This window comes from Cavia porcellus, unplaced genomic scaffold (assembly GCF_034190915.1).
Source record: "Cavia porcellus strain 051 isolate PalLab524CR breed Dunkin Hartley unplaced genomic scaffold, mCavPor4.1 scaffold_26, whole genome shotgun sequence".
NCBI classification, from domain to species: Eukaryota; Metazoa; Chordata; class Mammalia; order Rodentia; family Caviidae; genus Cavia; species Cavia porcellus.
In genome coordinates this window covers 40401405-40429332 of record NW_026947509.1, presented here as the reverse complement: position 1 = coordinate 40429332, position 27928 = coordinate 40401405, and the positions used below count along the sequence as shown (strand labels likewise).

At 36.2% G+C, this 27928-nt stretch overlaps 1 protein-coding gene across 2 annotated transcripts in view; it reads left to right on the top strand.

Moving 5' to 3' along the window:
• Positions 1–27928, top strand: part of Hook3 (hook microtubule tethering protein 3) — a 116852-nt gene that overhangs the window by 69437 nt on the left and 19487 nt on the right. Inside the window, exons 14-17 of one of the 2 annotated variants that reach the window (XM_003474624.5) lie at positions 46–115; positions 4131–4271; positions 10484–10571; positions 15177–15211. In XM_003474624.5, coding sequence (XP_003474672.1) covers positions 46–115; positions 4131–4271; positions 10484–10571; positions 15177–15211 — 334 coding nt within the window. The remainder of the gene's footprint in view (positions 1–45; positions 116–4130; positions 4272–10483; positions 10572–15176; positions 15212–27928) is intronic. The other variant, XM_013157500.3, reaches the window with a different exon arrangement.

Sequence of the window (27928 nt, the reverse complement as noted above, 5' to 3'; positions counted from 1 at the left end):
CTGTGCTCTCTGTTAATCTTGCTTTTTATGTCTGTATGTTTGTAGGGTTCATGCCTCTGGGCAGTCAAGAATCTTCAGACAGCCTGGCAGCAGAAATTGTTACACCTGAAATCAGGTAAAGAGCCTCACTGCGAGGTCTCCTGAGCTAGAACCGTCCTCTGCAGTGTGAAGAGCACTGGTTCCTTTCTAGTACTGACACTGTCATCAAGGCATAGGATTGAATTTCCACATGTTACCAGCTTTCTTGAGCTGGTCTAGCAGAGAACTTATTTTCTTACTTCATAAGTGCAAAGCAAACTTAATACCCTCTGTGCTAGGCTAGCTCCAGCAAACATGTAGAAGTTGATAACAGCCCAAAGACAAAGATTATGCTTAGCTATGAGCCTGCAGAATAATCCACTACTAAGATTTTTATCTGCTATTTGGAATGATCTGAGAAAGATACACTGATGCTGTAAATAGGAGGTCCTTCTCATCTCTTATGATTATTCTCTCAGTATTACCTTAGCTTTTTTATTTAGCAACATTTTTTGCATTCCATTTATTTTGGTACATGAATGCATAATGAGGTTGGGGAGAATACCAAGTATCCCAAAACAGGGTGATGAATCCTATTGCTTTTACCGTTTCTGGACATACTGACCTCTTTAACAAATGAACATTGACTTTAATTCTTCACATTATCTGTGGAAGTATTAAATCCAAGGATTGTATAAGAGTTACAGACTATAATAGTAAAAATAAGCATTTGAATACTCAAACTGAAGATAACTACTTGATGGCGTTTAAGAAGTATTACCAAAAGGTGTATAATAGCAATATTGCATCTGAACGCATCTTGTATACCTTTTACTTTTCTGACATCTGACATGCTAGTTTATAATTGAAGCAATAAAATTATTTGAATGAACATTCATTATTTACAAATACTTATAAATAAATGCTTGTGTCTCCCCCACCCTTAAAAAAAAAAAAAAAACAGCAATTTTTTTTTTTGTCTTTTTTCCTTTTCATCGGTACCAGGGGTCAAACTCACGACTACCTGCTTGCAAGGCAGGCGCTTATGTCACTGAGCTAAATCCCCAGCCCAGCAATTTTTAAGGAAGCTATTTGGGATATAGTTAGCTTTCTGAACTAAGAACAAGTTCTTCCTAAGAGTCAACAAGTATGGCTTTTCCATGTATGACTAGATAGGAATTAAAATATCCTCCAGAAAAGCTGTTAAAAAAACAAATGACAAACAGTGATGAACAGGGGTCCATGTTAGTTACTTATTAATGTTATGATTGTTGAGAAAACACACCTGGGATTGCAGGCATGCCTCTGATATAGTGGTGCACACCTATAATCCCAGCACTCAGGACACTGAAGCAACAGGATCGCCCTGAGTTTGAGATTAACCTGGGCTCCATAGTTGGTTCAAGACTATCCTGGACTGCATAGCGAGACCCTGTCTTTAAAAAAAAAGTGTGTTGCAAAATTGAAATCCTCAAACTAAGGGTAAAGATTAAAATAATACAGCTTTTCTTTTAAGCAAATTAGTAGAGTGCATCTGTGGCCTCAAAATTACCTTTTAACCAAAAAAAAAAAAATCACTTTGGAGGATAAATGCTAAGGAAATAGCCAAAGGTTGACACAGAGATACATTTTAAAAGCTGATTATTGACCTGACAAAACTCAGAATTGTACTTCTACAATTGAGTGTGTTAGTTTAGCCTGCTAATATTTAATGTGACAAAATACTTGAGATAAACAGTTTATAGGCAGAAAAGTTTATTTTGTGCATGGTTCTGAGATATTCCATGATCACATGGCCTCATGTGTTTGGCCTGGGACAAAGCAGAGCATCATGGCTGAGAGCACATGGTGGAGAAGGGCTGCTTGCCCCCCAGTATCTCCCTGGGAAGCAAAAAAGAAAGAGGCAGGAGCCAGGGACAAGGCGTCCTTTAGCATACACTGCTCTGACCTGCTTCTTCCAGCCAGTGCCACCTCCTACAGCCATCCAGCAGGCTGTAAATGGATAAACAGGCAGCCACTGGCACTAGCAGAGCATCCAGAACCAGTTGCTTCTATACTAGGAACACTGCTGCCCTAGGGAGCCAGCCTTCAAGTGCAGTTAACAACGTGAAAAATCACAGAACTTTAAGGAACTTTAAGTGTAAATAGCAGATACCAGTGCAGCATGAATATGTGAGCCCATTGTTTTTATAGTCCCTTGCAGCCAGGTGTGGTTGCAGTGTCCTTAATCCCAGCACTTCGGAGGCTAAGACCAGAAGATCTCGAGTTCAAGTCCAACCTGGGGATCTTGGTGACTTAGGGAGACTGTGTCTCAAAATTTTAGAAAGGATTGGGGATAGTTGAACAGAACTGGTTGCAGTCTCACTGTTTGAATCCCCACTTTATATGCTGCACTTTAGTGTCTTGAATAACTGTTTGTAGCCAGGCGTGGTGGCTCATGCCTGCAATTCCAGCACTCGGGAGGCTGAGGCAGGAGGAGGATCGTTGCAAGTTCGAGACCAGCCTGGGCTACAAAGTGAGCTCAAGCCATCCTGAACTGCAAAGTGAGACCCTGTCTCAAAAAGACCCCTCCCCCAAAAAAAGAGGACAGTCTATAATCATCAATTAGTGATTTCTGTTTATTTTTTTCTTTGAAAGTATGTATTATTTCTACCCATTTTCTGTTTTGCTTAGTGTTTCTTTAAATAAATTTTTTAAAAAAGGGATTGGGGATGTAGATTATTGTGAAGGCCCTGACCTGTCTGCAGTACCACAGAAAAAAGATGATGACACATATATGTATATGTATATGCATATGCATAGTGCTAGAAGGCTATATTTCAGCAGTAGTTACTTTGCACCACAGAGTGATGGATGATTATTTATTCATTCATCGTTTTTCCTCTAAAATAAGTTTATTTACTTTGTAATTGGAAAGATAGTAAGTCAGTATTGCTCACTTACAGAATATCTCATGTTCTATGTAATTTCTTGAATTGAATCACAGACAAAACTTGTCTTTTCAATAGGAAAAGTAAAAACACTTTCTACAAGTTACAATATTTAAGCTGGCTGTAACAACACACAAAACTGTAATCCTATTACTTCAGAGGCTGAGGCAGGAGGACTGCCCCATGTTCCAAGATGATAGCCTTGGGTCCACATTTAGCTAAAAGCCAGCCTGGAATATAGCAAGACACTGTCTCAAAAAGGGGAAAAGTGGTGCTTACAAAATAAGAACTAACTTTTTTTATTTATGCTTTTTTTTTAAACCCCCATGAGAAGCATGGTTTTTCATAGTACAGTATCTAGTATCTGGTATTGCTATATTCATGAAGCTCTCTAATGATGGCCCTATGTAAAGAAAAGAATGAATTATATCTTTAACAAATGTGTTCTTATGCACTCATACCTATGTCTCTGTAGTCAATGTGATGCCCAGTTCTGTGTGTTGCTTGCTTTTAAAATCCTTCCATGTAGGATTTTGACTTAACACAAAGAATCTGAAACAACACTGTTCAATAACCTGACTCTAACAACTGGATTATGTTGTAAGGATACAGTTTAACTTATTAAGAATAGATACTCTGAATCTCTTTTCTCTTTCTCTTTTTTTAACTTTGTTTTTTGGTTTTTGGTTTTCTGTGACAAGGTCTCGAGGCCAGCCTTGAACTCTCTGTATAGCCCAGGCTAGCTTCAAATTCAGGGCATTTATGCTTTAGCCTTCCAGGTTCTGGAACTATGTGTGTGCATCATCGTGCTTGGCTCTGAATGTCCTAGAGATGTTTCTCACTGAATACATCTTGCCAACACATAATTGGTAAAGGAGAGAACATAATCTTAGAAATCTGGTTTTCTTATAAGAATCAAAGAAAAACATATTTATGCATAGTCTCAGTATTTAAATCAAGAGGAAAATAGGACTGGCATTTCCTTCATTGTAAGTCATGATCTACAGATAATGTCTGTAGCTTATCCATTCTAAAAAAGAATTTGATAGCTGAAATGTAATATCTTAGCAGTTTATAAAGGAGGAAAATTCATTGTTGATACTTTCTTATTTCTAGTTTTTTAATTTAACTGCATGACTGGACTTTAATATGCCAGATAATGTTTTTATTTTGTTTATTCAGGGAGAAACTTATTCGTCTTCAGCATGAGAATAAGATGTTAAAAATTAACCAAGAAGGTTCCGACAATGAAAAAATTGCCTTATTGCAGAGCCTCCTAGATGATGCAAATCTACGCAAGAATGAACTGGAGACAGAGAACAGGTAGGGTGTGTGCAGGTGGTGGCATCTAGCCACAGAGTGCCCCATTTGCCGGACTTTGATTCCCTTAAAGAAAGATTTCATTATTTGGAATGTTCTCCGGTTGTATTTCCTTTTAAAGGTACTTTAATCTACATTTTTGCCTTTGCACAGACTTTTTGCAGTATTGTGCCTGTTAATACTAGTGTTATCCTGTTGATTTTTTCTTTAAGTAAAATGCTAAAATACCACCATTAACACTTTCTAGTCATTAGTTAAAAGTAGATTTAAGAAATCAGATCATGAATTCAGCCTTTTAAAACAATTGCAATTCATATTGCATGATCAAGTTCATGCAATTCACTGTATTTTTACAGGCTGCTGATTGAGCCCCATGAGCATGTGGTGTAATTGACAAAAGTACTTTTCCTCCCTAATTTGTCACTTACCTTAACTCTAAAAGAAATGATTTTTCTTAAAAGCAATTCAGTTATTTTGAGAACTTGGAATCTGAATTTAACAATAAAATAATTTTTGCTTATGACTCTTTGGTGAATTGTGTCATGTTAAAATCAGATACTTTTTGTTCTTTATTGTTAGTGTGTGTTTGCAATACACAACAGTTATATTCATAATGACAAATTGGTGCATAGATGTAATGTACTTTGGATCATTTTCAATTCCTTTATCATTGCCTGCTTTTAATCGCCTTCCCTGTCCTTAATCAGTCTGCCTTTTCATTTCCTACCATGTCTGCTTTATTTTACTCTTTTTCATTTGTGTTTTAGCTTTCTCATATAAGAGAAACCATGAGATACTTAGCTTTGTGTGTCTGACAATATACTTAACATTATAATCTCAGGTTCCATTCTGCAAATGACGTGATTTCTTCTTTTTTATGGCAGAGTAACACTTCATTGAATATTTTTATCACTTCATTCTTCTCTTGATGGGCATCTAGACTATTTCCACAACCTGGCTATTTTTAATTGTTTCTATAAACGTGGGTATGTGTGTCACTATAGTATGATGTCTTAAACTTTTTCAAGAATATATCAAGGAGAGGCATAGCTGGGTCAAATGGAATTTCTATTTTTAGGGTTTTTTTTTTTTTTTTTAGGAATCTCCATATTCATTTCTATAGTGGTTATACTAGTTTACTTTCCCCTAAAATGTAGAAGGGTTCCTTTTTCCTCATGTCCTCAAGAACATTTGTTTTTATGTTCTTGATACAGTCATTCTGAGTGGCATGTGATAGACTCTCAGAGCTGTATTGGTTAGTGTCTCCCTAATTGCTGAAGATTATGGATATTTTTTCATGTACTTATTGGTCATTTGTATTTGCTTATTCATTTCATTTGCTTGCTTTTTGATTGAGTCATGAGGGTGAGTTAATGTGTTAGAATTCTCTCTGTATGTTTTTAGTCAGGAATAAAACCTTCAAGAGAAGAGTGCCCAACAGTGAATTTTTCTCATTCTGTAGGTTATCTCTTCATTCTCTTGGTTGTTTCCTGGGCTGTATGAAAGCTTTTTAATTTAATATAATTCCATTACTTGGCTTACGATACTTCCTGTGCTGATAAGAAAGTCCTTGCCTATACTATGGCTTCAAGTGTTTCCTCATGTTATCTTCCACTTGTTTAACCACTTCTGTTTTTATGTCTTAAGTCTTCAACATATTTTGATTTGATTTTAGTAGTGGATTGAAGATAAGGATCTAGTTTCAGTGTTTTGCACATGAATAATCCACTATCTCCACACACTTTCTTAAAATGAAATTATTTTTCTACAACATGTTTTTGGTCAAAATTTAGATGTTATCAGATTCATCGGGTTCTGTGTCTTGTATTCTGTTGGTCTACATGTCTGTATTTGTATCGCTACCATCCCGCTTTTGTTACTATAGCTGTGTAGTGTAATTTGAAATTAAGTGTTGTGATGCCTCCTGCTTTACTCTTTTTACTCAGGATTGCTTCAGCCATTGTGTCTCTTCCAGTTCCATATAAACTTTAATAATTTTTTTCCTTGTTTTGTGAAAAATGTTTTTTTTTTTTTTAAATATGGACTGCACTGAATCTGGAGATTGCTTTTGGCAATATGTCCATTTTTACAATATTGATTCTGCCTGATCAGAAAGAGGGATATTTTTTTATTTTCCAATGTTCCCTCCAGGTTTTTTTTTTTTTTTTTTTTTTTTTTGTAGTCTAATTTTTTTTTTTTTTAAATCGATAATGGATAGAATATTTTCCCTAATTTCTTTCTCAGTAGTTCATTATTGCCATACAGGACTACTACTGATTTTTGTGTTGAGTTAGCATGCTTTAACTTCTTTTTTTTTTTTTTTTTTTTTTTTAATCATGCTTTAACTTCTGCTACGAGTCAGGTACTTTGAAATATTTAGCTTCTTCAGACAAAAATTACTTTTCTCTTTTGCTATAAGAATCTTTTGGCTCTTTTTTTGGAAATTTTTCTTACTGTTGTGACACACTTTTTGTAGAATTTGACATTTTTATTAATAGTTTCATAGTTGCCTCTATACAGTTTGTTTTTGTTTTTCTTTTTACAACAGTGTTTTTTCTGCCTGCCTGGCATTTCCCAGAATATAGAGGCTTTGGAGTCAATGGTAGGAGTAAAAATTACAAGGTTTTACATATCCTACCCTTGTTTCTATAGCTTTAAAGTGTAAAGCTGGTCAAGAAGATTAAGAACCCGGTGTAAACTTGTGTAAATTCTAGAATATTATGAAAGCACCACTAAGCATAAGCAGGAAAATATTTTTACATTAATTTCTTAGGAACATAGAGAATAAGCATCTTTTTTATTTAGAAGAAGTAGAAATGGAGAAAGTAGAGGAAGATGGGCGAGAACAGCTGGTGATCACACTGTACTTGTAGCAAAAGGGCCTTGTGTCTACTTCATTCATCCTGACCCATCATGTTAAAAACACCTTCTTACTTTAATATTTTTGTTAGTGAAAAACACCCATAGTTTCTTTCCTAGTGCTTTGCATGGTTTCTTGTGGGTTTTTCAATCAGGACTTTTTCCTCCTAAAATACAAGAGAGCTGCTTATTACATTTGTGTAGATGACTGATTACCTAAAGTCCTATGTTACTTATAGCTGCTTACAGCTTAGTGTTGTGTTTGTTTCTTAATTACAGCACTGATGACAAGTGAGCTTCAGATTATGACTACCAATGATCTGTAACAGTTAATACTTATTATTAAGCACCTTTTTGTTCCAGACATTGTGCTATGTTTTAAATATCTCTTCTCACTTACGTTTACGAAAGTTCTTCAGATGAGGGTATTCAGACTGCCTGACTCCATAGTCTATGTCTTGCCAGTTTATCATCTATCACGTTTGCAAACATGGATTGTTTTTTCTGATTTCACCTCATAGGATGCTTTTTCTCTTCTGTGAATTAACCTATGTTTCTTCTTCCTAGATTTTTATGAGTATTTATCTTGTCTGTAAGTTAGTTTCTTAATAGATTGTGACACTGAACTCAGTACCAGAAACCCTAAATTTTGGCCCCACTAGACTTTTAACCTTAAATACGATTCATTTGTCATCTGTGTATCATATGTGAGAGGGCAGTTTGTAGTAGACAAAACTTTTTTATGATTAGACTTCCCATTGAGTTAGCATGCTTTAACTTCATCAGCTGTTCAGAAAACATATAAAGAGTGCAATGAAACCTTTGAAGTGAAGCCATGTCAGAATTGTCCAGGAAGCTTTCTACAACAACGCAGGATCTCGTCTTACTTCACAGAGTGTAGTATCTATTTATGTATATTTGCTTTGCCCACATGCTTCGCACTTTGGCAGTTACATTACTTTGCTGACTTATCCCATCCTATTGGGAGACTTTTGTACTGTTAAAATTCCCCAGTGATGTCTAGACTGTTTTATATTTACAATGGCTTCTATATAGTAGACCTTCAGTGTTCATAAAACAATCTCAAAGTAGTAAAAATGTTAGTTAATAGTTTTCAAGCTTGACATATTTACAAACTGACATATTTACAAACTGCTTGAACAAAGTTACTGTGTCACAAGGAAGTATTTGTGAATCTGTGTTCTCGTGCTGATGTAGATTTTCAAATAATTTATTAAAACTAATTGAGTTAAAATTTTACTCAAGTTTCTGATACTCTGCTTTTTATCCTTCATTTGAGATTGTATGGCTTTTACTACTATCATCCCACTAGCACATCTCTCAATAAAATGGTCTTTCATCTCTTAAGTGGCCAATCCAGTAGGACAGTTCAAGACTTTCTTTTTTTAAAACATCCCAATTGTTTCCTCTAATTCTCTGATTTTTCTTCACAGTGAGATTTCTGTTACCTTAAGGGTCTGCCATGAGCTGTCTTTGTTCCTCGTTTCATACCTCTTCCACATTCCTCCTAGACAGTACATTTATGCATGATTTCATTTAACCCTAAGTAATCCTCTAATGTGTACGTTCAACTCAGACATTTCCCTCTGCTTCACTTTCAGACATCTCATTATTTGACAAACTTTTAAGCACTTCATCTTCAACAAATACAAAATCAGACACTTTATATTCACTTTCTTAACGGTTTGTTCTGTCTTTCTCAGTAAATACCCAAAACCGTAGTATTATTTTTGATTTATTTTCTTTTGCCTTTTCTTAAAAACTTTTCTTTATAAGTTCCCTTATATTTCAGATATATTCAGTAATAACAATTATGAGAGTCTCCTCCCAATAACATCTCCCACTCTAAAAATCAACATAATCTTTCTAAAATACTTTCACATCATGTTTTCTGTTTCTTAGAATTCTTTGCTTTTACCGAAGACTAGAGAATCAAACTGTGTTACTGAGGCATGCATCATAATGAGCCAGAGAAATTATGACACTCAGAGTAATAATCATTCAAGTTTGTTCAGTTTATTCCAGTTTCAGCCAATTTAGAGGATTATTGATCATAGAATAAATTCCAGATACCTGGCATTTCACACAACATACAGATGGAGCAAATCCAGTGCTTTTCTCATCCACTGTCCACCTTCCCCTCAGAACTTACTCTTTAGGCGTGCCATTGCTGAACACTGTACACCTCATTTTGCTGTGCATTTTTGGACACACTGAACTCTCTTGAATCCCTTTCCTACCCTTCATCACAGAAGTATTTATTGTTTTAGTCTCATTTTAGGTCAAGTCTGTCTTAACTTCTGCACCGATTGCTTTACCCTGTCTTCATTTATTTTATGCATCTCCATGCACTGTCCTGAAGTATTAATGTCATTGTGCTCTCTTCCTGACCTTCTACCTCTTTACTAGACACTAGTGCACAGTGCCAGACATACTTTGCATAAACATATCAAAGTGAATTTCAGATGACATATTGGTTTCCAAAAAATGCTTCTAAGAAAAGACTATTAGAAATCCTCATTCAAAATTCCAGGCTCCTCAGGAAACACCGACATAGTCAGCTCACATCAAACTTTCTAGATGAGAAACAGGCTGAGAGAAGTCAGTCAGCTCACATGCCCGAGATGTCATACCCAGTGAGGACTTCCACACTGGCCACCCTATAAAAGAGCTCCACAGAGCTCAGAGGAAGCAATAGCAGCAGAAGCTGTGGCCCATTCTGCCAGCTGGAGCCCTGTCCTCTTCAGGCTGTAACATCATCTGGTGCAGAACAGGCCTTGGGCGGTCATGACAGCTGACACTGGGATCCCCAATCCAGTGACTAACCAGCCATGTACCTGAGGCAAGTTGCCTCACTGCAGTGATACTTGGGGCACCATAAGTTGTGGTAAACTTAATATGCCCTTCTAGTATGCTGTTCTTTTTTGCTTACCTATATTCACTTTTTGGTACTGGGTTTTGTGTGTGTGTGTGTGTGTGTGTGTGTGTGTTTGATTCAACTTAATATAATTAGGTTTCTGTTTGGAGAAAAAAAAATCAAGCAATACAAAAATAATATGAAAAGTAAGCTTACTTGGGGCCAGGGATTTAGCTCAGTGGCATAAGTGCCTGCCTGACAAACGCAAGGTCATGAGTTCGATCTCCGGTACCGCAAAAAAAAAAAAAAAAAAGCTTACAATGTGAAACTCCTACTATGCTACTGCTACTATGTACTATTACTATGACGTGAGCTTTAGTCTGTTAATGATATTTGCTGTGTAACCAACATGACAACCAAAGGAAAAAACACATAAGTAAGTCTGTACTTCGAAAATTAATATACATTTGATTTCTAGGCTTGTGAATCAAAGACTTTTGGAAGTACAGTCACAAGTTGAAGAACTACAGAAATCTTTACAGGATCAAGGCTCAAAAGCAGAAGATGTAAGTTTTAATATGTACCTGCCATGGCCCAAAAGTTTCACAGTTTTGAAAAAAGCTGTAACATTTTTTTTATTTGATGAGCTCTATCAAAATAATGGAGCATTATACTAATTGTAGAAAAGAAATAGTGTTTTTCTTGTAACATGACATACAAAAAATATCAGATAGTATTTTATTGTCTTTCAGATTCATTCTGCTAGGAATAGAAATCTATTTTTACTTATTAGGAAAAAGTTAATTTGAAGCTCTGTGCTTTAAATGGGCTTGCCTTAGTATCAGAGGTGAAGTGTAGGCTTTTCACACTCTGATCAAAAGCAAAAGAAGCTTGTTCAAGTAGAGATTTTTTGGGGGGAGGTTAATGTAAACTTCATACTTAAGAAAATAATCCTAGCCAGGTATGTTTTTGTAGCACTATGGAAAGCTGAAGCAGGAAGATTGCAACTTTGAGCCTAGTCTGAGTGACTGAGAATAGCCCTGTGTCAAAATTTTTAAAAATGTTTAATACATTGGGCGTGTAGCTCAGTGCAAAAGCTCTGGGTTCAATCTACAGTGCCACAAAAGAAAAAGGGAGAAAAGGCAAAGAAAATAGTGCTGTCCCTAAAATCCCAGGGCTGCACATGTGTTGGGCAAGCACTGTCACTGAGCTATATCCCAGCTCTTTCTTTATTTTTGTTTTGAAATAGCAGTTCACTGAGTTGCCCAAGCTTTCCTGGAACTTGGAATCTTCCTGCCTCTGCCTCCTGGATAGTTGGGACTAGAGGGGTATGCCTCCACCCCAGCTTTTCTGTCCCTTAAGTGTTCTGCATCTTGCATAGCTCGGCCTCTGTGCTTGGCACAGTCCTGGGGGATATGACATGTGCTCAGTTGAACATGCTGCCATCATCCGTCCCAGTGGTGAGTGGGCACCCAGTAGTTACTGGTGCCTAGCAACAACGTAAGTTGTTGTTGGCAAATCCTTGACACATATAATGAGCAATGTATAGTACACAACTATGGTTTAAACTATGATTTAGTATGAAGAGGGGGAAAAGTAAATTTTATTGACCCGTCTTTGCTTCAAGTCAGCTTTTTTGTTTTTTTTTTTTTTTTTTTTTTTTTTTTTTTGTGGTGTGATAAGTTTATGATCTCTTGCCTTTGAAAATAAACCTGCTTGACTTGTCATTGGTATAGTCATTTTGGGGATCAGCTTCAAAACTTGTTTGTCCATTCAGCATTATTAATTTAAGAGGGGGAATTAGTTACTTAAAACTTGAATACTACATGTAAAAAGTTTATATGAAACCAAATTTTCATTTGCTGCATACATGCATCTAGTTTATATTGGCAGTGGGCCTTGTTGATAGTGATTTTATTTTATCCCTTAATAAATGTGTTTGTGGTCTTTTATATTTTAAATTGGTTCCTACTTTTCTAGCGTTCCACCAGCATTTAAACTTCCTTCTGCCCTTATTAAAAATAACTGGCTTATAGTGGCTTTTTACCTTATATTCTGGGTTGTGTTGTTGTTTTCTGGTTCTGGGCATTAAACCAAGCACTTTTCTATGAGACCATTTCCCCAGGTCAGTGTCAAAAAGTATGTTTCATCCAAAACACTAAATCATAAAGAAGCAAAACAAACTGACTCTGGATATAATACAATGTTAGGTCGAATTAAGAATTCCTTAGAGATGTACCACAAGATGTAACAGTTATTTAATTCATTGACATCTCTAGGCCCCTTAAACTAAGTAAAATTCATTCTGATCTCTAAAAATTTAAGGAGACTTGTGAATACTTTAGTGTTACAGTGATGGCATTGTGTTTGGTTCTCTTGTTTTAAAACATAAAAGAGCTTATTACTTGTTCTTTTGTTTTTTATAGTGCTGGGATTCAGATGCGAGCATGTTAAGTAAAAACTCAGTGTCATTGAGCTATTCCCTAAGCCCTAGAAGTTTATATATATACATATATATATAAAATAGTCTGGCATGGGGGTCTCTCAGAGGCTGAGGCAGAAAGATCACAGGTTTGAGCCCTGCCTGGTCAACTTAGTGACTCACTAAGACCCTGTCTGAGAATGAAAAATAAACATGGGCTGGGAGATAGAGCTCAGTGCAGGTGATCTGGGGATGGATGGAAAAAAAGAGATAGAGAGATAGAGCAAGCAAGTGCCTGGTTAGATAGCAAATTTAGTTAAATACGCTGTGGGGCATTTGAACACATCTTTCATAAATAAATTACCAGCCCTATCAATACTGTTTGCATGAATTGTTCTATTTATTGACTGCTTAGATGTAAGTGATATGGCATTCCTGTGAATTAAGCACAGAGGTCCTCTGAGTTCCTTTCTGTATGTAGACAGGATGCAGATGAAAAATTTTCTGCTTTGAAGCTCTCTCTATAAATGACTTAAGAGAAATAAATAGTGCAGTACAGGATATGTGATTCACTACCACTACCTCTACCCTACTGGCATTCTTTGGATGTTTTCTTCTTTTGTATTCACTAAGCTACAGTGTTGCATCTCAGGATGCATCCTGCCAGGTGGAATTAGTCCTCACCAAAGAACAGCAACATAATTTCTGCCTTGCATCAAAAACTCAGTCCAATCCTCATTGTGGCCCACACCTGTAATCTCAGCACTTAGGAGACTGAAGCAGGATTGCTACAAATTCAAGGCCAGCCTGGCTTACATAGTGAGTTCAAGGCTAGCTTGAACTATGTAGTGAAACTCTGTCTCAAAAATTAAAAACAACAACAACAAACTTAGTCCTTTCATGTGACTTTAGGTCAGACAGAGTCAGATTGTTTACACATTTTTATTATTTTTATGTCATTTGTTTTTAGCATGGAAGCAGAAAAACATTGTTATATCCAGTCATATGGATACTTTGAGCTAGCCACAGTATATAAAACTCCAGAAAACAAGACAGGATGAGACCATAGAAGAAAGAAAAATGTTCATTTCTGAAAAAAAGACGTATCTTTTACTTCCTAGTTTATGAATTACTAAATCGTTCCTTCTATTGGCTGCTGTATTTGCTTCATACTAATATGTCCTCTCTGTCTCTTGGCATGGTTTCTGCTCAAGGCTATTGTAAGTATGGCTTCCTCTTTATTTCTATATATTGAACAGTTTGTAGATTACATTATCTGACATCATAGATGCAAAATGACTATGTAATATTACTTACCTGATAGGTTTATGCCCTTTACAATTAAGATACTTAAAGGATATCAAAATTTTGAAAAGTCATTCTCTACAGAAGTCTTCATCACCCCATTCCCATTTTACTACTGCTCTCATTATTCTAACTGGTTTTTAGCACATCTGGCTTTCTCTTGCCAAACATTTTACTGATAACAGGGTGGCACTGAACCACAGGACTGGAGAGATTAAGGTTGTGTGTGGGCTTTGGGATCTGGCACCACCTGACTTAAGTTTGGTTCTACTTGGTGAAACTTCCTTAAGTTTTCTTTGGCCTTGCCTTCCTTATTTGTAAGCTGGAAGTACAGTATTATAAAGTTTACATAAGACAGCAGTATATGACATGCTTCAGTGCAATACCTGCCATATTAAACACTTACTTATATGTTTCTCTAGAGTTAATTTTGCTACAGTCTAATCAAAGCTTAAGTGCAAAATTAAACTTAGGCGCTTCTTTAAAAGAATTGACATTTTACTCTTTCTAATAAGAGGGGACAAGTAATAGTCAAAAGCTAAAAGGGTTATGTCTTGTATATTTGTAGGAATTAGGGACAGAGGACATTGTGGTCTACTGATAAAACTGTAGAAGTAAACTGAGCAAAGAACTTAATTTGAATTATTCTAAAACGTGTTAGAATTGACATGAATAAAACAATTTATAGAGATCATTATTAAATAAGGCAGTTAAAAGTTAAAGAACTAATGAGGGGTTTTTCTCCCCTTGTTGATACTATTGATCAGTTTGCACAGTTTGTTTTTATAAGCCTATATTAATCTGTGTTTAACTGAATTACATAATTACATCAACATGAAATGTTTTATAAAATTCATTATCAGTAAATGCCTTTAGGTGTGTTTATGAAACTTAGTGGTCCTATCTGGAATACTTTTATTCTTCATTTTTAGGTTAGTTTTGATCTCCTGTTTTTCAGGAGACCTTTTTTAAAGAACATCTAGTCAAAACTTCATTATTCATCCTGGTGTGTCTATAATCCCAGCACTCAGGAGTCTGAAGCAGGGATATCACCGCAAAAAAGGCCAGCCTGAACCACAAAAACAAAACAAAAACAATTACCTGTATTATGCAGCATTAAAATCTAAGCATGTTATTGAACACCCTTACCTAGTTCCCTTTCTGTTACATAAACTGTCTGGAACTATTGCTTTTTAGTTTGTTTTCTTTACTACAGGTGGCAATCTGAAATCTCTAGTTTCTGGGCATTTTATATTAATTGGCTACCAATTATGGGCTGGCTGCTCTCTCCCTTTGTGAAAGGGAATAGACACAGTTACTTTGTTTTGAGATCTTTGACCAAAGAAATTAGAAAAGCTGATTCAAAATTAGTTACTTCTGTATTAATTTTTTAAAAATTGTGTGTTTAGAAGTTAATAAACTAATTTTTATTTTCCATTTTCAGTCAGTTCTTCTAAAAAAGAAGCTTGAAGAACATCTGTAAGTATGAAAGTTAAGAAGCTCCTTACATTGTGAAAGGAAAGTGTCTTGTATCAGACGGTTACTGAGCATACAGGCAGTGGCAAAGGTGGTGCTTGAAGATGGAGAAAGTTGTAATGCTTGTGTCTATAGGGCCAGTCTACCCACAGTATCAAGACAGACTGGAAGCATAAGAACTCACTTTTCACATGAGGCATCAGGCTTTGTGGTGGTGTTTATGTTATAGTCAGGAGCTTGAGACACACAGCAGGGTCATCTGAGGGTCGGAGTGATTCCTCAGGCTCTGAGGTCTGATGTCTGTTGCAGCCCCTCAGATCTGTGAGTCTAGCTTGAATACAGCCATGTGCTAATATCACTGTGTTCCAGTGTTTTTACAAAGAATCTTGAGTGTGGTAGTGTGTGCCTCTAACCACAGTCCTCTGGGAGACTGAGGAGACATGAAGTTTGAGCACCGCCTGGCCAGTTTAAGGAAACTAAAACAACAAATACAGAGTAGTAACTCAGTGTGGCTGCCCTGGCTTCAGTCACTATTAATACAAAACAAAATCAAAACTTCATATACATTAAAAATACAGTTAATGTTTAAGTATTTTTTAAAAGCTTCTATTACAGTAAGAGACACATTGTCCTTAATCTACCTCAGAGACCTCCCCCAGCGTTTCAACCCATTCATCCCATTGTTCTGGTCACTGTCTGAAGTTCTGGAAGTCTCCTTCCATGAGTGTCTTTAGTTGCACTGTCACAGCAATCTGATGTCCTGAATCAGTTAAAAAATGTTTATCCTTTATGGTGATTTTGACTTTGGGGAACAAGCAGAATTTTCATAGTGCAACCAATAGATAAATTCTGTAATGTTTTTATGTGCCTGTTTTTCCTTTGGGTATCACATGGCATCAGCATTCACTCATAAAAACATGAAAGAGGACTTGTAGAAGTGTTTCAGGAAGTCACAAGAACAGTGGGATAAGTGTGATCAAAGCAAGAGAGTATTTTGAGGGATATAAATGGCAGTGTTTTTTACTGTAATAAATTTTTGAAATTTAAACATTTATCATATGTTTTGAACATATACAAGGACATACAGCAGCCATATGTGGCCCATAGGCTGTAGTTTCTCAGTCTAGAGATTGGCAAGCTGAATATTACTGTTTAAGTAAACTTACTGGTTTTCTGTGGGTAGTATATTTTCAAATATTTTCCTGAATTACAAACACAAATACATAAGACTTTATAATCCAAAAGATAGAATATTTTTTTCTCGTGAAGAAGAAATCTTCATCTTTATCTGACATTGACTATTAAGAATGATGTTACGAATGTTTTGTAATTTTCTTCACATTCAGTAGCAACCTTAATCCTTTATGTCACTTTCTAGCAAAACTCCTTGCAACTATAGGGTGGCCATGAATTTGTGTCGATGGAGTATTACACTGTGGTAAAAGACATCCTTAGGACACAGAGATGATTTTCACTTCTGTGATTGAAAAGAAATTTTGTTCGGAAGTTTGATTCATGCTTTTCTTTTTTTCTCCTCTTCTGCCCTCCCTCCTATCTTCTTTTTTTTTTTCTTCTATCTTCTTTTCTTACAACATGGGAGATGTGAGCCTCCTAGAAACTGAGAATTATTGATTAGTCTACCAATAGGCAGGTTATTTTATTGTCATTAGTTTTATTTTGTTTACAGTATATAAAATTTACATTCATTTCAGGGAGTAGGTACATGTACGTCACATGTATTTATTATTATCTATTCCCTTTTTCCTCCCACCGACCTCCTTCCCTTTGTCTCTAGATTTCCCCATTTTCATTATTATTGTTATTTTTAGTTCTTGTTGGGAGTATTTGGTAAATGTATATGATGCATCTTAAATCTTTTTACTTCTTATACCTTTCTCTTTCCCCTTTGTCTCTTGGACCCTTTCCCATTTACAAAAGATCTCTTTTTATCAGTCATTCATTTTGCTCTTTATTTTTACTTTGCCTTACTCAAGTGAAATAACATAGGGCATTTAAGCTTGTATGTCTCATTTATTTGACTGGACATTATAGTATTCAGATGTATCCATTTGCCTACAAATGCTTCTGATTTATTCTTTATAGCTGAATGCCAGTCATATTCCATTATGGATAGGTACACATTTTCATTATTCATTCATCTGTTGATGAACATACCTGCTTCTTCCAGCAATTAGCAATGATAAATTACTCTTAGACAAACACTGGTGTGCATATATTGCTGTAATATATCTGTACCTGTGTGAAAGATACTTAGAAGGGAAATAAGTGGATCATAATTTCTAGCTTTATCTTTTTTTTAATAAAAAGGATAAAAATGATACAGAATTTCAAAACAAAATAGGAAATTAACATTAGTTAATATACTGCATATTGTTGTCTTAAAACTAGTTGTTCATAACATTTAGGCTTGAAAAAATTGATCAAAAATGAAAGCACAAACTGTTCTTTTTGATGAGCTAACAGATTAGTAGTATAGTTACCCATCTATATAATTTGTACATACATGCATATATATATACATATATATGCATATAATCTTTTCCCTTTTTTCTTTTCTCCTTTTCCCTATCTCAATTGATCTTTACTTTTGAACACTTTATTTCCTTTTCATTTTCGCAATGCCTATTTTACATTTTAGATCTTATTTACTCTTTCAGTTTGATTTTTTTCATACTAGGGAGACCATAAGATATTTACACATACGAATCTGATTTATTTCACTTATGAGAATGGTCTGAAGTTGTATCCATTTACCTATAAAAGCCTTGAGTTTATCCTTTATGACTGAGTAATACTGCATTGTATAAAATTACTACATATTTTTATGCATTCCACAGTTGATAGGCATTTGGATTATTTCCAAGATTTAGCTACTACAGATTGTGCTGCTGTAAATATGGGTGCACATATATCACTGTGGCATGGTGTTTTCAACTCTTGTGAGAAAGTACCCAGCAGGGGAATGGCAGGATTGAATGGGACCTCCGATCCTCCTTTTTTGAAGAATCTCCACACTGATTTCCACAGTAGTTGTACCAGTCTACATTTCCACCTGTAATAAAAAAGGATTCCTTTTTCCCTGTAGCACTGCCAGCATTTGTTTTTGATTTCTTGATAACAGCCATTCTTTCTGGAGTGAGACTGAATATCAGTGTTGTTCAATATACATTTCTTTTCTTTTCTTTTTGTCTTTTTCTTTTTTATCGGTACCAGGGATCGAACTCACGACTACCTGCTTGCAAGGCAGGCGCTTATGCCGCTGAGCTAAATCCCCAGCCCCCTAATATACATTTCTTGATTGACCAGTGATACTGAACATTTCCTCATGTATTTGTCATTTGTATTTTTTAAATTTTATTTTAAAGAGAAAAAAACAGACAAAACGAATTTCAAAACATGATAGTAGGACAATTAAAATACTTGATACATTGTTTATTGTAGTTATTCAGGGTACAGAACATAGGCATGATAAAAAACAATATTAACACAAAATATTAAAGGATCAAAAAGAAGTTAGCTGTATAAGTACCTTAACTGTCTTGTGTATACATATATTTTTTCCTTTAACCTATTCTTCTTTCCCCATCACAGTTTGTCTTTTCTTTTCTTCCTAATTCACAAGCTTCGTAACACATTTTTTTATTTTAAGGAGAAAAAAAAAAAAACAGAAAAGTCAAGATGCATACAACCTAAAAAACCAGCAACAAAAGCAAAACAACAATAGCTATTAGGTTTTCAAAACATGATGATAGGAAATTAACAGTGGTTGTCATATTTTGTATTGTTATCTTTAGAATAGCTGCTCAGGTTACCAGATACAGAAATAAAACAAAACAATAAAATGGAAAAAAAAATTGGATTTCAAAAACAAGATAAGGAAATCCCCCACCATTGCCACCATGTACACTGCCATCCTCTAAATAAATGCCCTGACCACCAGCTCCAGGCCTGCAAAGTCAAACAACAAGCATCTAGCTATTCCTTTTACCTCAGTTGCTATCATCTCGCCCTTAGTCTTCTGAATCCGCCAGTCGGTTACCGAGCAATGAGGGGTTGGAGGGGTTCTCTTCTGGTTTCTTGGGAAGGCGTGCTTTTCTTCCTGTTGCATCTCCTCTTGATCTTAGGCTGGAGCCTGGCTCGGGAGAAGGCATGCTTAGTCATCTTGCTGAGTCTCCTGATCGCCATGGCAGAGCCAACTCACAGGAAAACATGCTTTGTCTTTGTCATTTGTATTTTTTCATCTGAGATCTGTGTGTTCAATCTTAGAAGTTCTAGATATAAATCGTTTGTTTGAAGGGCAGTTGGTTAATTTTTCTCCCCATTCTGTGGGGTTTCTTTTCACTCTGTTGATAATTTATTTTAATAAGATGAAATCCTGGTTGTTGATTCTTTGAAATACTTCCCGTGTGGTTTGCTTTTTGTTCATGAACTCTTTGCCTACCCCAGAATCTTCAAGATTTCTACCTACATTGTCTTGCACTAGATGTAGTGTTTATGTTTTGGTATTTAGATCCTTCATCTATTTTGACTTTAGTGCATAATGATTGATAGACATGGGTCTAGTTTTAGTCTTTGGCATATGGAAAGCCTATTTTTCCAGCACCATTTATTAAAGAGGGTGTTTTTCTTCTATGAGTATGTTTGGCCCCTTTCTCAAAGATGAGGTGACTAAGTATCTTTGTAGTTGTGTCTCCATTTTCTAATCTGTACCACTGAACCTTGGGTTTCTTTCTTTGCCAATGCCATGCTGATTTTATCACAGCAGCTTTGTAGTATAGTTTCAAGTTAAGGATTGTGATGCCTTCTGCCTTGCCTTTGTTGCCCAGAATTGCTGTTTACTAGAGAAATATAACACAAGATATACAATGTATAAGAAAATACAATCAGTTTACAGTGGTCAGCCACAGTCTGATGAGGAAGTGTACAGAGGATATCTGTACTGAAGGCTGAAGGGGCCAACCCAAAGGCTGAAGCTTACTGCAGTGTCCTGTGCTGATGGGTCTGTGACAGAACGCTGAAGAGTGTCTTGCATGGCTGAAGAGACCCAAGCAGAAGCTGAAGTGTCTGTGCTCGAAGCCAGAAGATGACATCCAATTGCAGGCAAAGACAAGCTCCTCTGCAGAGCCCTCAGTCAGTCCTTCCTCATCGCCCTTTCATTGTGTGCAGGGTGCAGCACTCACACCATCTGCGTGCTGGCTTCTTGCACAGGCTGAGGATGTTACAAACTAATGACCCTGGCCCTTGATGAATCACTTAAATTCTGACCTCCTCAAAGTGACACAGTAAACAATATCCTAGAATGGTAAAAGCTTGTTCTCTCAACACCCCAGAATGTAGAGCTGCTGACTCACTTAGTTAAGCTTCTAGACTTCTCAAGTTGACACAATGTATAAACTGTAACAGTCCAACCCTCCTCAACTTTTCAACAGACACCTCTTTAAAATCAGTCTCTGGATACAAACACATGCTTATAATTATGGTATGACATATTATAAATATCCTTTTTACAAATGGAAACATACTAATTCCCTCACCAGAATAGAAGGTGAGTTTTCCTTGGTTCATGCTTGTTCTTACCATTTCACAATTTGAACTTAACACAGCTTAACAGTTGATAATAATCAGAGTTAGGTCTATCAACAGTATATTACATTAGAACCACATTGGGGGAGATGAAATTGTAATCTTTTTTATAAATGATCATGGGGTCTTGGCTGGTGTTTAGAACTACCTTCTTCCACTATCCATTCTGTATTCTCTTGACCTTCATCGAGCATCTCATCAGGTCTTGGTTCTTTCCCTGGTGGAGAGACTCATACCTTCATTCCTGAGGGCTCTGGACAGTTGTCATTCTGCCTATATTAGGTTGTAATTTCCTATTTTCAATATCAGGGCATGGTAATACATGGTAATAAGAGGCACCCTAAGTTATCTCCTACTTGCCACGTGTATTCTTCCTTTCCTCCACTGTGTAGTAGGAGTCCAGTTTCCCTTTAACAGTCTAGGTCAGTCACCCCTGACAACACTATGACTCCCTTTTCAGCTTGTTTCCTTAGAGGCCTCAGGAAATACCCAGGGGAAAGTCTTAGCTTCCAGTTCAGTGTCATTGGTACCATTGTTGTGCTTCCTGGTGTAAGCCTTTGCCCCTCTGGAACCAAAGCTTCTAAGCCAGCAGAACATAAATTCATCGGAGACAGTAAGCAAAAATTTTGCTAGTGGATCACTGGGGGTAATGGTGAGTGGTACATTCCTAATTTCACCACTTGATTCTTGGACCCACGAATCCTGGCTATGGGAGACACAGTAACATAGTAGACTCTGAATTGTAGGGACGTTTTCTTTTAGATCTGTGAGGTATGCTAATGGTATTGTGCTCAAGATTACATTAAATCTGTGTAACAGTTTTGGAAGTATGGTCATTTTCACAATGTTGGCTCTTCTAATCCATGAACAAGGGATATCTCCATTTTTTAATATCCTCTTTAATCTTTTCAGAGTAATGTTTTCACTATATATATATTTTACATTTTTTATTAGATTGATTTCTATTTCAGTTTTTTGGATGCTGTTGTGAAAAAGTGTTATTTCCGTAATTTTTCTTTCAGTGAGTTTGTTGTGTACAAGAGTGCTGTTGATTTTTGAGTTTTGACATTGTATCCAGCTATGCTGTTGAATTTGCTTATTAACCCTAATAGTCTTTTGATAATTCTCCTTTGGGTCTTCTATGTAGAATATTATGTTATCTGCAAATCCTGATAATTTAACTTCTTCCTTTCCTTTGTTCTCTCTCTCTTTTTTTTTTCTTTTTTTTTTTTTTTTTTTTTTTTTGTCTTTTTCCTTTTTATCAGTACCAGGGATTGAACTCACGACTGCCTGCTTGCAAGGCAGGCGCTTATGCCGCTGAGCTAAATCCCCAGCCCCCTTTCCTTTATTCTTTATATTTCACTCTCCTGTAGAATTGCTCTGGCTAACGTTTCCAGAACTATATTGAATAGGAGTAGTGATAGTAAACATCTTTGTCTTGTTCCTGATTTGACTGAAAGCTTTCAGCTTTTGTCCATGTAGTATGATATTGGCTGTTTGTCATACATGGCTTTTATCATCTTGAGGTAGAGACCATTTATTCCAATTTTCTATAAAGTTTTTATCATGAATGAGGGTTGGACTTTATCAAAAACTTTTCTGCATCTATTGAGATGCTCATGTGGTTTTTGTCTTTGGCTCTGTTAATGTGGTATATTACATTTATTGGCTTGCATAGGTTGAACCATCCCTGAATTCCTAGGATCAGTCCTACTTGGGCATGGTGTATAATCTTCTAGATAATTTGCTGCAATCTGTTTGCCAGTATTTTATTGAGAATTTTTGCATCTATGTTCATTAGGGAGATTGACCTGTAGTTGTCCTTTTTAGGTGGATCTTTCTCTGGGTTTTTTTGTTTGTTTTTTGTTTTTTGGGTTTTTTTTTTTTTTTAATCTTTTTCCTTTCCATCGGTACCAGCGATTGAACTCATGACTGCCTGCTTGCAAGGCAGGCGCTTATGCCACTGAGCTAAATCCCCAGCCCCTTCTCTGGTTTTAATATCAGAGTATGAATGAGTTAGGGAGGCTTACTTCCCTTTCAATTTCATTGAATGATTTGAAGAGTATTGGCATTAAACCTTCTCTAAATTTCTTGACAATTTCAGCCATGAGTGCATCAGGACCTGGGCTTTTCTTTGTTGGTAAATTTTTAATTACATTTTCAATTTCAGTAACTGTTATTGGATTATTTGAAATTTTTGTATCTTCTTGATTCAAATTTGGTAATTCATATGTTTTTAGGAATCTGTTCATTTCTTATCTGTTTTCTAACCTATACAAGTAAAGCTTTTTCAAAGTAGAAAGTGATGATCTTCTGAATTTCCATAGAATCTGTAGTAATTTCACCCTTTGCATTTTTCATTGCATGATTTGAATTTTTTCTTTCCTTTTTCTTGATAAGGTTGGGTAGGGGTTTATCAGTTTTATTCTTTCAAAGAACAGGGACTTTGATTCATTAATTCTTTGTGTTGTTTTCTTAATCTCTGTTGCATTAATTTCTGCTCTGATCTTTATAATTTCCTCTGTTCTATGAGCTTGGGTCTTGACTTGCTCTTCTTTTTCTAGAAGGTTGTGGTACAACATTATATTTCTTGTGCTTGTTCTTTTTTCCTGATGTGAGGATTAATTACTATATGTTTTCTTCTTAGGATCACTTTGATTGCATTCCACAGGTTCTGTGTTGTATCTGCATTTTCACTGAATTGTAGATACTGTTTAATTTCATCCATGACCCATTGGTTGTTCAGGAACGTGTTATTTAATTTCTATGTGTTTGTATAGCTTTTGCAGTGTTTTGTTTTTACCATTAATTTCAGTGCATTATGGTCAGATAATATGCATGAGGGAATTTCAGTTCCTTTGCATTTACTTGAGCATTTTCTATGGGCTCAGTATATGGTCTGTGTTAGAGACTGTCCCATGTGCACTTGAGAAGAATGTGTTTTCTGATGTTGTTGGGTAGAACACTTTGTAAACATCTACTAAGTCCATTTGTTCACGTTTGATTCAGTTCTGTTATATCCTTGCTTACTTATGTCTAGTTGATCTATCTCTTTGTGACAGTGAAGTATTAATGTCCCAGTTACAAATTGTGTTATTGTGTATTTAATTTTTCATGACTGTTACTATTTGTCTTAAATAGTTTGGTGTTCCCATATTTGGGGTGTGTGTGTGTGTGTGTGTGTATACATATATATAGATCGATAGATATGATTGTTACCTCTTCCTCTTGAATTTTCCCCTAAACAAGTATGTAATCTTTTGATCGTTTTTGGTTTGAAGTTCACATTGTCTGCAAACAGAATAGGTACTCCTGTTTTTTTCTGGGTTCCTGTTGCATGGAAGATGGTTTTCCATGCTTTGATTTTCAGTCTGTGAGTTTCTTTTTGAGTTAAATGTGTTTGTTATATAAAGCATATTGCTGGATCTTGTTTCTTGATCTATTCTGCCAACTATTTCTTTTAATTGGTGAATTGGGGCCTTTATATTGTGGTTATAACAGATAGATAGACTTTTCTGACTTTTCTTTATCATGTTTTCCTGTTATGGGTTCCCTGCTTTTCCCCTTTGTTTAATTGCTTTCCTTGTCTGGTGGTTTCTTTCTCTTATTCTGGGAATTGTGGTTATTTTTATCTCTATCTAGAATATCGTTCAGTACTCTTTGTAGGGTTGGTTTGGTGGACATGAATTTCTTCAGTTGTTCCTTGTTATTTTTAAAGAGTTCTTTCCTTTTATGATCACTAGCCGTGATCCTGTCTTCAAGGTCTAAAAGTCTGTCTTCAGTTTTGTTGAAGTGGTTTTGACAGCTTTCACTGGAATGTATAATTTCCTGGTTATCTCTTTGAATCTGTTTCATGTATTTTATTTCTTTCCTCTAATATTCATTCAAGGTTTCCATCATTTTCCTACACTCCTATACTTTTCTCTAGCTTGGCTGAGCAATTCCTTCATTAAGGTTTTCATTTCTTTTTTCACCTGAGAGATTATTTCTGATCTGATTTCCTCTGTAGCCTCATTGATTTCTTTCTTCTCTTCACTTGCTGTCTTCATAAGTTTCAGGCGTGTGACTTCCCCTAGCTTCTATTCCAATGTCTCCTGTACTTGTTCAGATTGGCTGCGAGTTTGAGATGACATTTTGTTTTTTAGTTTTGTCATTTTCATCTCTTGGTTAATATTTTGGTCTTTTTAATCCCACTAGTCTCAGCTCTCTGTCATGTGTGTCTTAGGGTTCTACTATTGTGTGGTTGACATTTACCCAGTTTCTGAGTCCCAGAGTGGCGGGGGAGGGCATTTGGGTGAGACAGTATATTTTCGCTACACTGACTAGCCTAGGAGTATTGATGTGAACCCATCCTCAACTTGTATTGTTACTGAGGCGTCAGACTTTTCCAGGCTGCCAGACCCATCTGTCCATGGTGGGTCTCACAGTGCACTATCTCATAGTGCCCTATGTCACTGGGGATCTCCCAGGCCTAGCCTGGTTCCTCTGGGTAGGAGTTGGCTCTGCTGGTGCTCTTGCCAGCCCACCTGGGGTCCTGTGTATGGAAGAAGGGTTCACCTGTACTCTCAGAAGCCTGTTGATGTTCTCTGGGAGGGAAGAGTGGTTGCTGAGGCTCCTACAGGCACACTGAAGTCCTCTGCATTTGGGGCAGGGCCCCTCACCTATGCTCTCACCTGCCAGCCTTGGTTCTCCAGGTGAGGGTAAGGGTCACGAATGCTCTGCTGCTGCTACTGAGATACTCTGGGGCGGGGGTGGGAGGGTGGGGGATACTTCAGCCAGTTGCTGAGGTTGTCTGGGCGTGGGAGAGGGGCCACCAACGCCCTACCAGGGTCCTTGGTGTGAGGGGGTGGGGCCTAGTTTTAGCATTTTGAAGGTTGAGGTTTGTTAGAATATAGTAATTACTATCTGATGGATTTCAGTTGTGTCCATTGCTATTTAACTTTTTCATTTCTAGTTAATTAATGTGTCTTGTCTTTCATTTGGTAAGTTTGGCTGAGGGCTTATTTTGTTTATCCTTCCAAAGAACCAACTCTTCAATTCACTGATTCTTTGTCCTGTTTTTTAGCCCCTCTGATTAATTTCTGCTCTGATATTTATGATTTTTCTTCTTAAGTTTCATTTGTGCTTTGATTGTTATTTCTCAGCTATGTTGAGGTTCCTTGTTAGGTTATTTATTTGAATTGTCTGTTTTTCTAATATCTGCATTGAATAAGCTATCATTATGACTGATGTTTCTGGTGTGTTGTGCAGCATTGCATTTTGATTCTGGAAATTGTTTAATTTCTTCCTTTTCTCCTGTGATTCATTGGGTGTTCAGGAGTGGGTAAAGTTTCCAGATTTTTTAAAAAGAAAATTCTGTTTTCATTGTGATTTCTTCTATATTTACTTAAGCAGCCTTTGTGGAATAGTATGTGGTCTCTTTTGAAGAAAATTTCATGCTACCAAGAATGTATTGTTTTGATAGGGTGGAACACACTCTTTGTTCAGTCCATATGTGCAAGGATAGTGTTCTATTTTGATACTTCTTCACTGACTTGTTTTAGTTTATCTGTCTCTTTCCAAAACTGGTATATTGCCCCTCACTGTTCATGTTAGTGTTCATTTGATTTTTTATGTCCAGTGGTGTTTTATGAAGGTAAAGATTCAAGCATTTTGAACATAAATAATTACAACTGATATCTTCTTGTTGCATTTTCCCCCTATTATGTAGTAATCTTTGTCTCTTGTGAGTATAGTAGTTTTAACTAGAAGTTTAAGAGTAAAATTGCTGGGGCTGGGGATTGAGCTCAGCAGCATAAGCACCCACCTTGCAAGCAGGCAGTCATCCAGTACCGATTTAAAAAAAAAAAAAAAAAGTAAAATTGCTACCCTTGCTTTTTTGGGGCTTCCCAATGTATAAAATACTATTTTCCATCCTTTCATTTTTAGGACATGAATATTGTCATGGTTCATGTCTGTGTCCCCCAGCCCTCATGAGTTTGAATTGTGCATTTGTTATTCGTTCATTGTCTAGTGCTTGGATTGATTGTGTCAGTGCTCCACCCACATAGGGATGGAGCCAGGATGTGATGTAATGGCAGGAAGAAGGTGTGTCTTTCTCTTTGCTGGTATGAGCTTGCTGTTTGCAGTCGCCATGAACTGCAGCCCAGCCATGCCTGCCTGTCTTGTAGCCAACTGAGTGTGGACTGAAACCTCCAAAAACTGTAAGAAATAAACCTTTCCTTTCCCAACTTTGGGCTTCAAGTATTTTGTCTCAGCAACGAGTAAAAAGTAACTAAGACAAATATCTTTCTGGATTACATGAGTTTCTTGAACGTAACAGACTGTGGAATTCTGGATTTTGACCCAGTTTCTCCATCTGTCTTTTAACTGGCCACTGAGGCCGTTAACATTGAGAGTTTCTACTGAACGGTGTTATTGTGTCGTTGTGTTCTTTCTGTTTCTTTGTTTTTCCACTTTTTAAAGTCTATTCACTTTTCTTGATATATTCATTTCATCTAGATATTTTTCCTTTTTTTTGGTTTTGTTGTCTCAGTATAGGATATTTTAAAAGTATTTTCTGAAATATTGGTTTGATGTTCACAAATCTGCAGAGTTGTACTTTTTTATGGAATGTCCTTATATCTCCATCTGTTTTGAAGGAAAGTTTTTCCAGATACGTTAATCTTTGCTGAAAGTTGTTTGCTTTTAGGACTCCACATACTCGTACTTCAAGGTCTTCTGAACTTCAAAATTTGTGTTGAAAATGCTTCTATAATTTTGATAGGTCTGCTTTATGTGTTTTTTCTTGTTTTTGTTTTGTTTGTTTTTCTTTATCTGGTAGCTTTTAAAATTCTGGGTTTTGTTGGCCATTTGGAATTTTTATAATAATATACCATGGAGAATTTCCTGTTTGCATCATAGTTTTTCAGTGTTTTGTAAGCCTCACTTATCTTATGTTGAACTCTTTCTTTCTTCATACATCAGATGTTTTCTCTTATGATTTCTGTAAAAAAACTTTTTATTCCATGTGTGTTATCTTCTAGTTTCTCTTTAACTCCAGTTAGCCTTAGATTGGTCTTTTTGTCATTCTAGTAGCTGTTGCATGATTCTTTCTTCTCATTGTTTTTAAAGCTT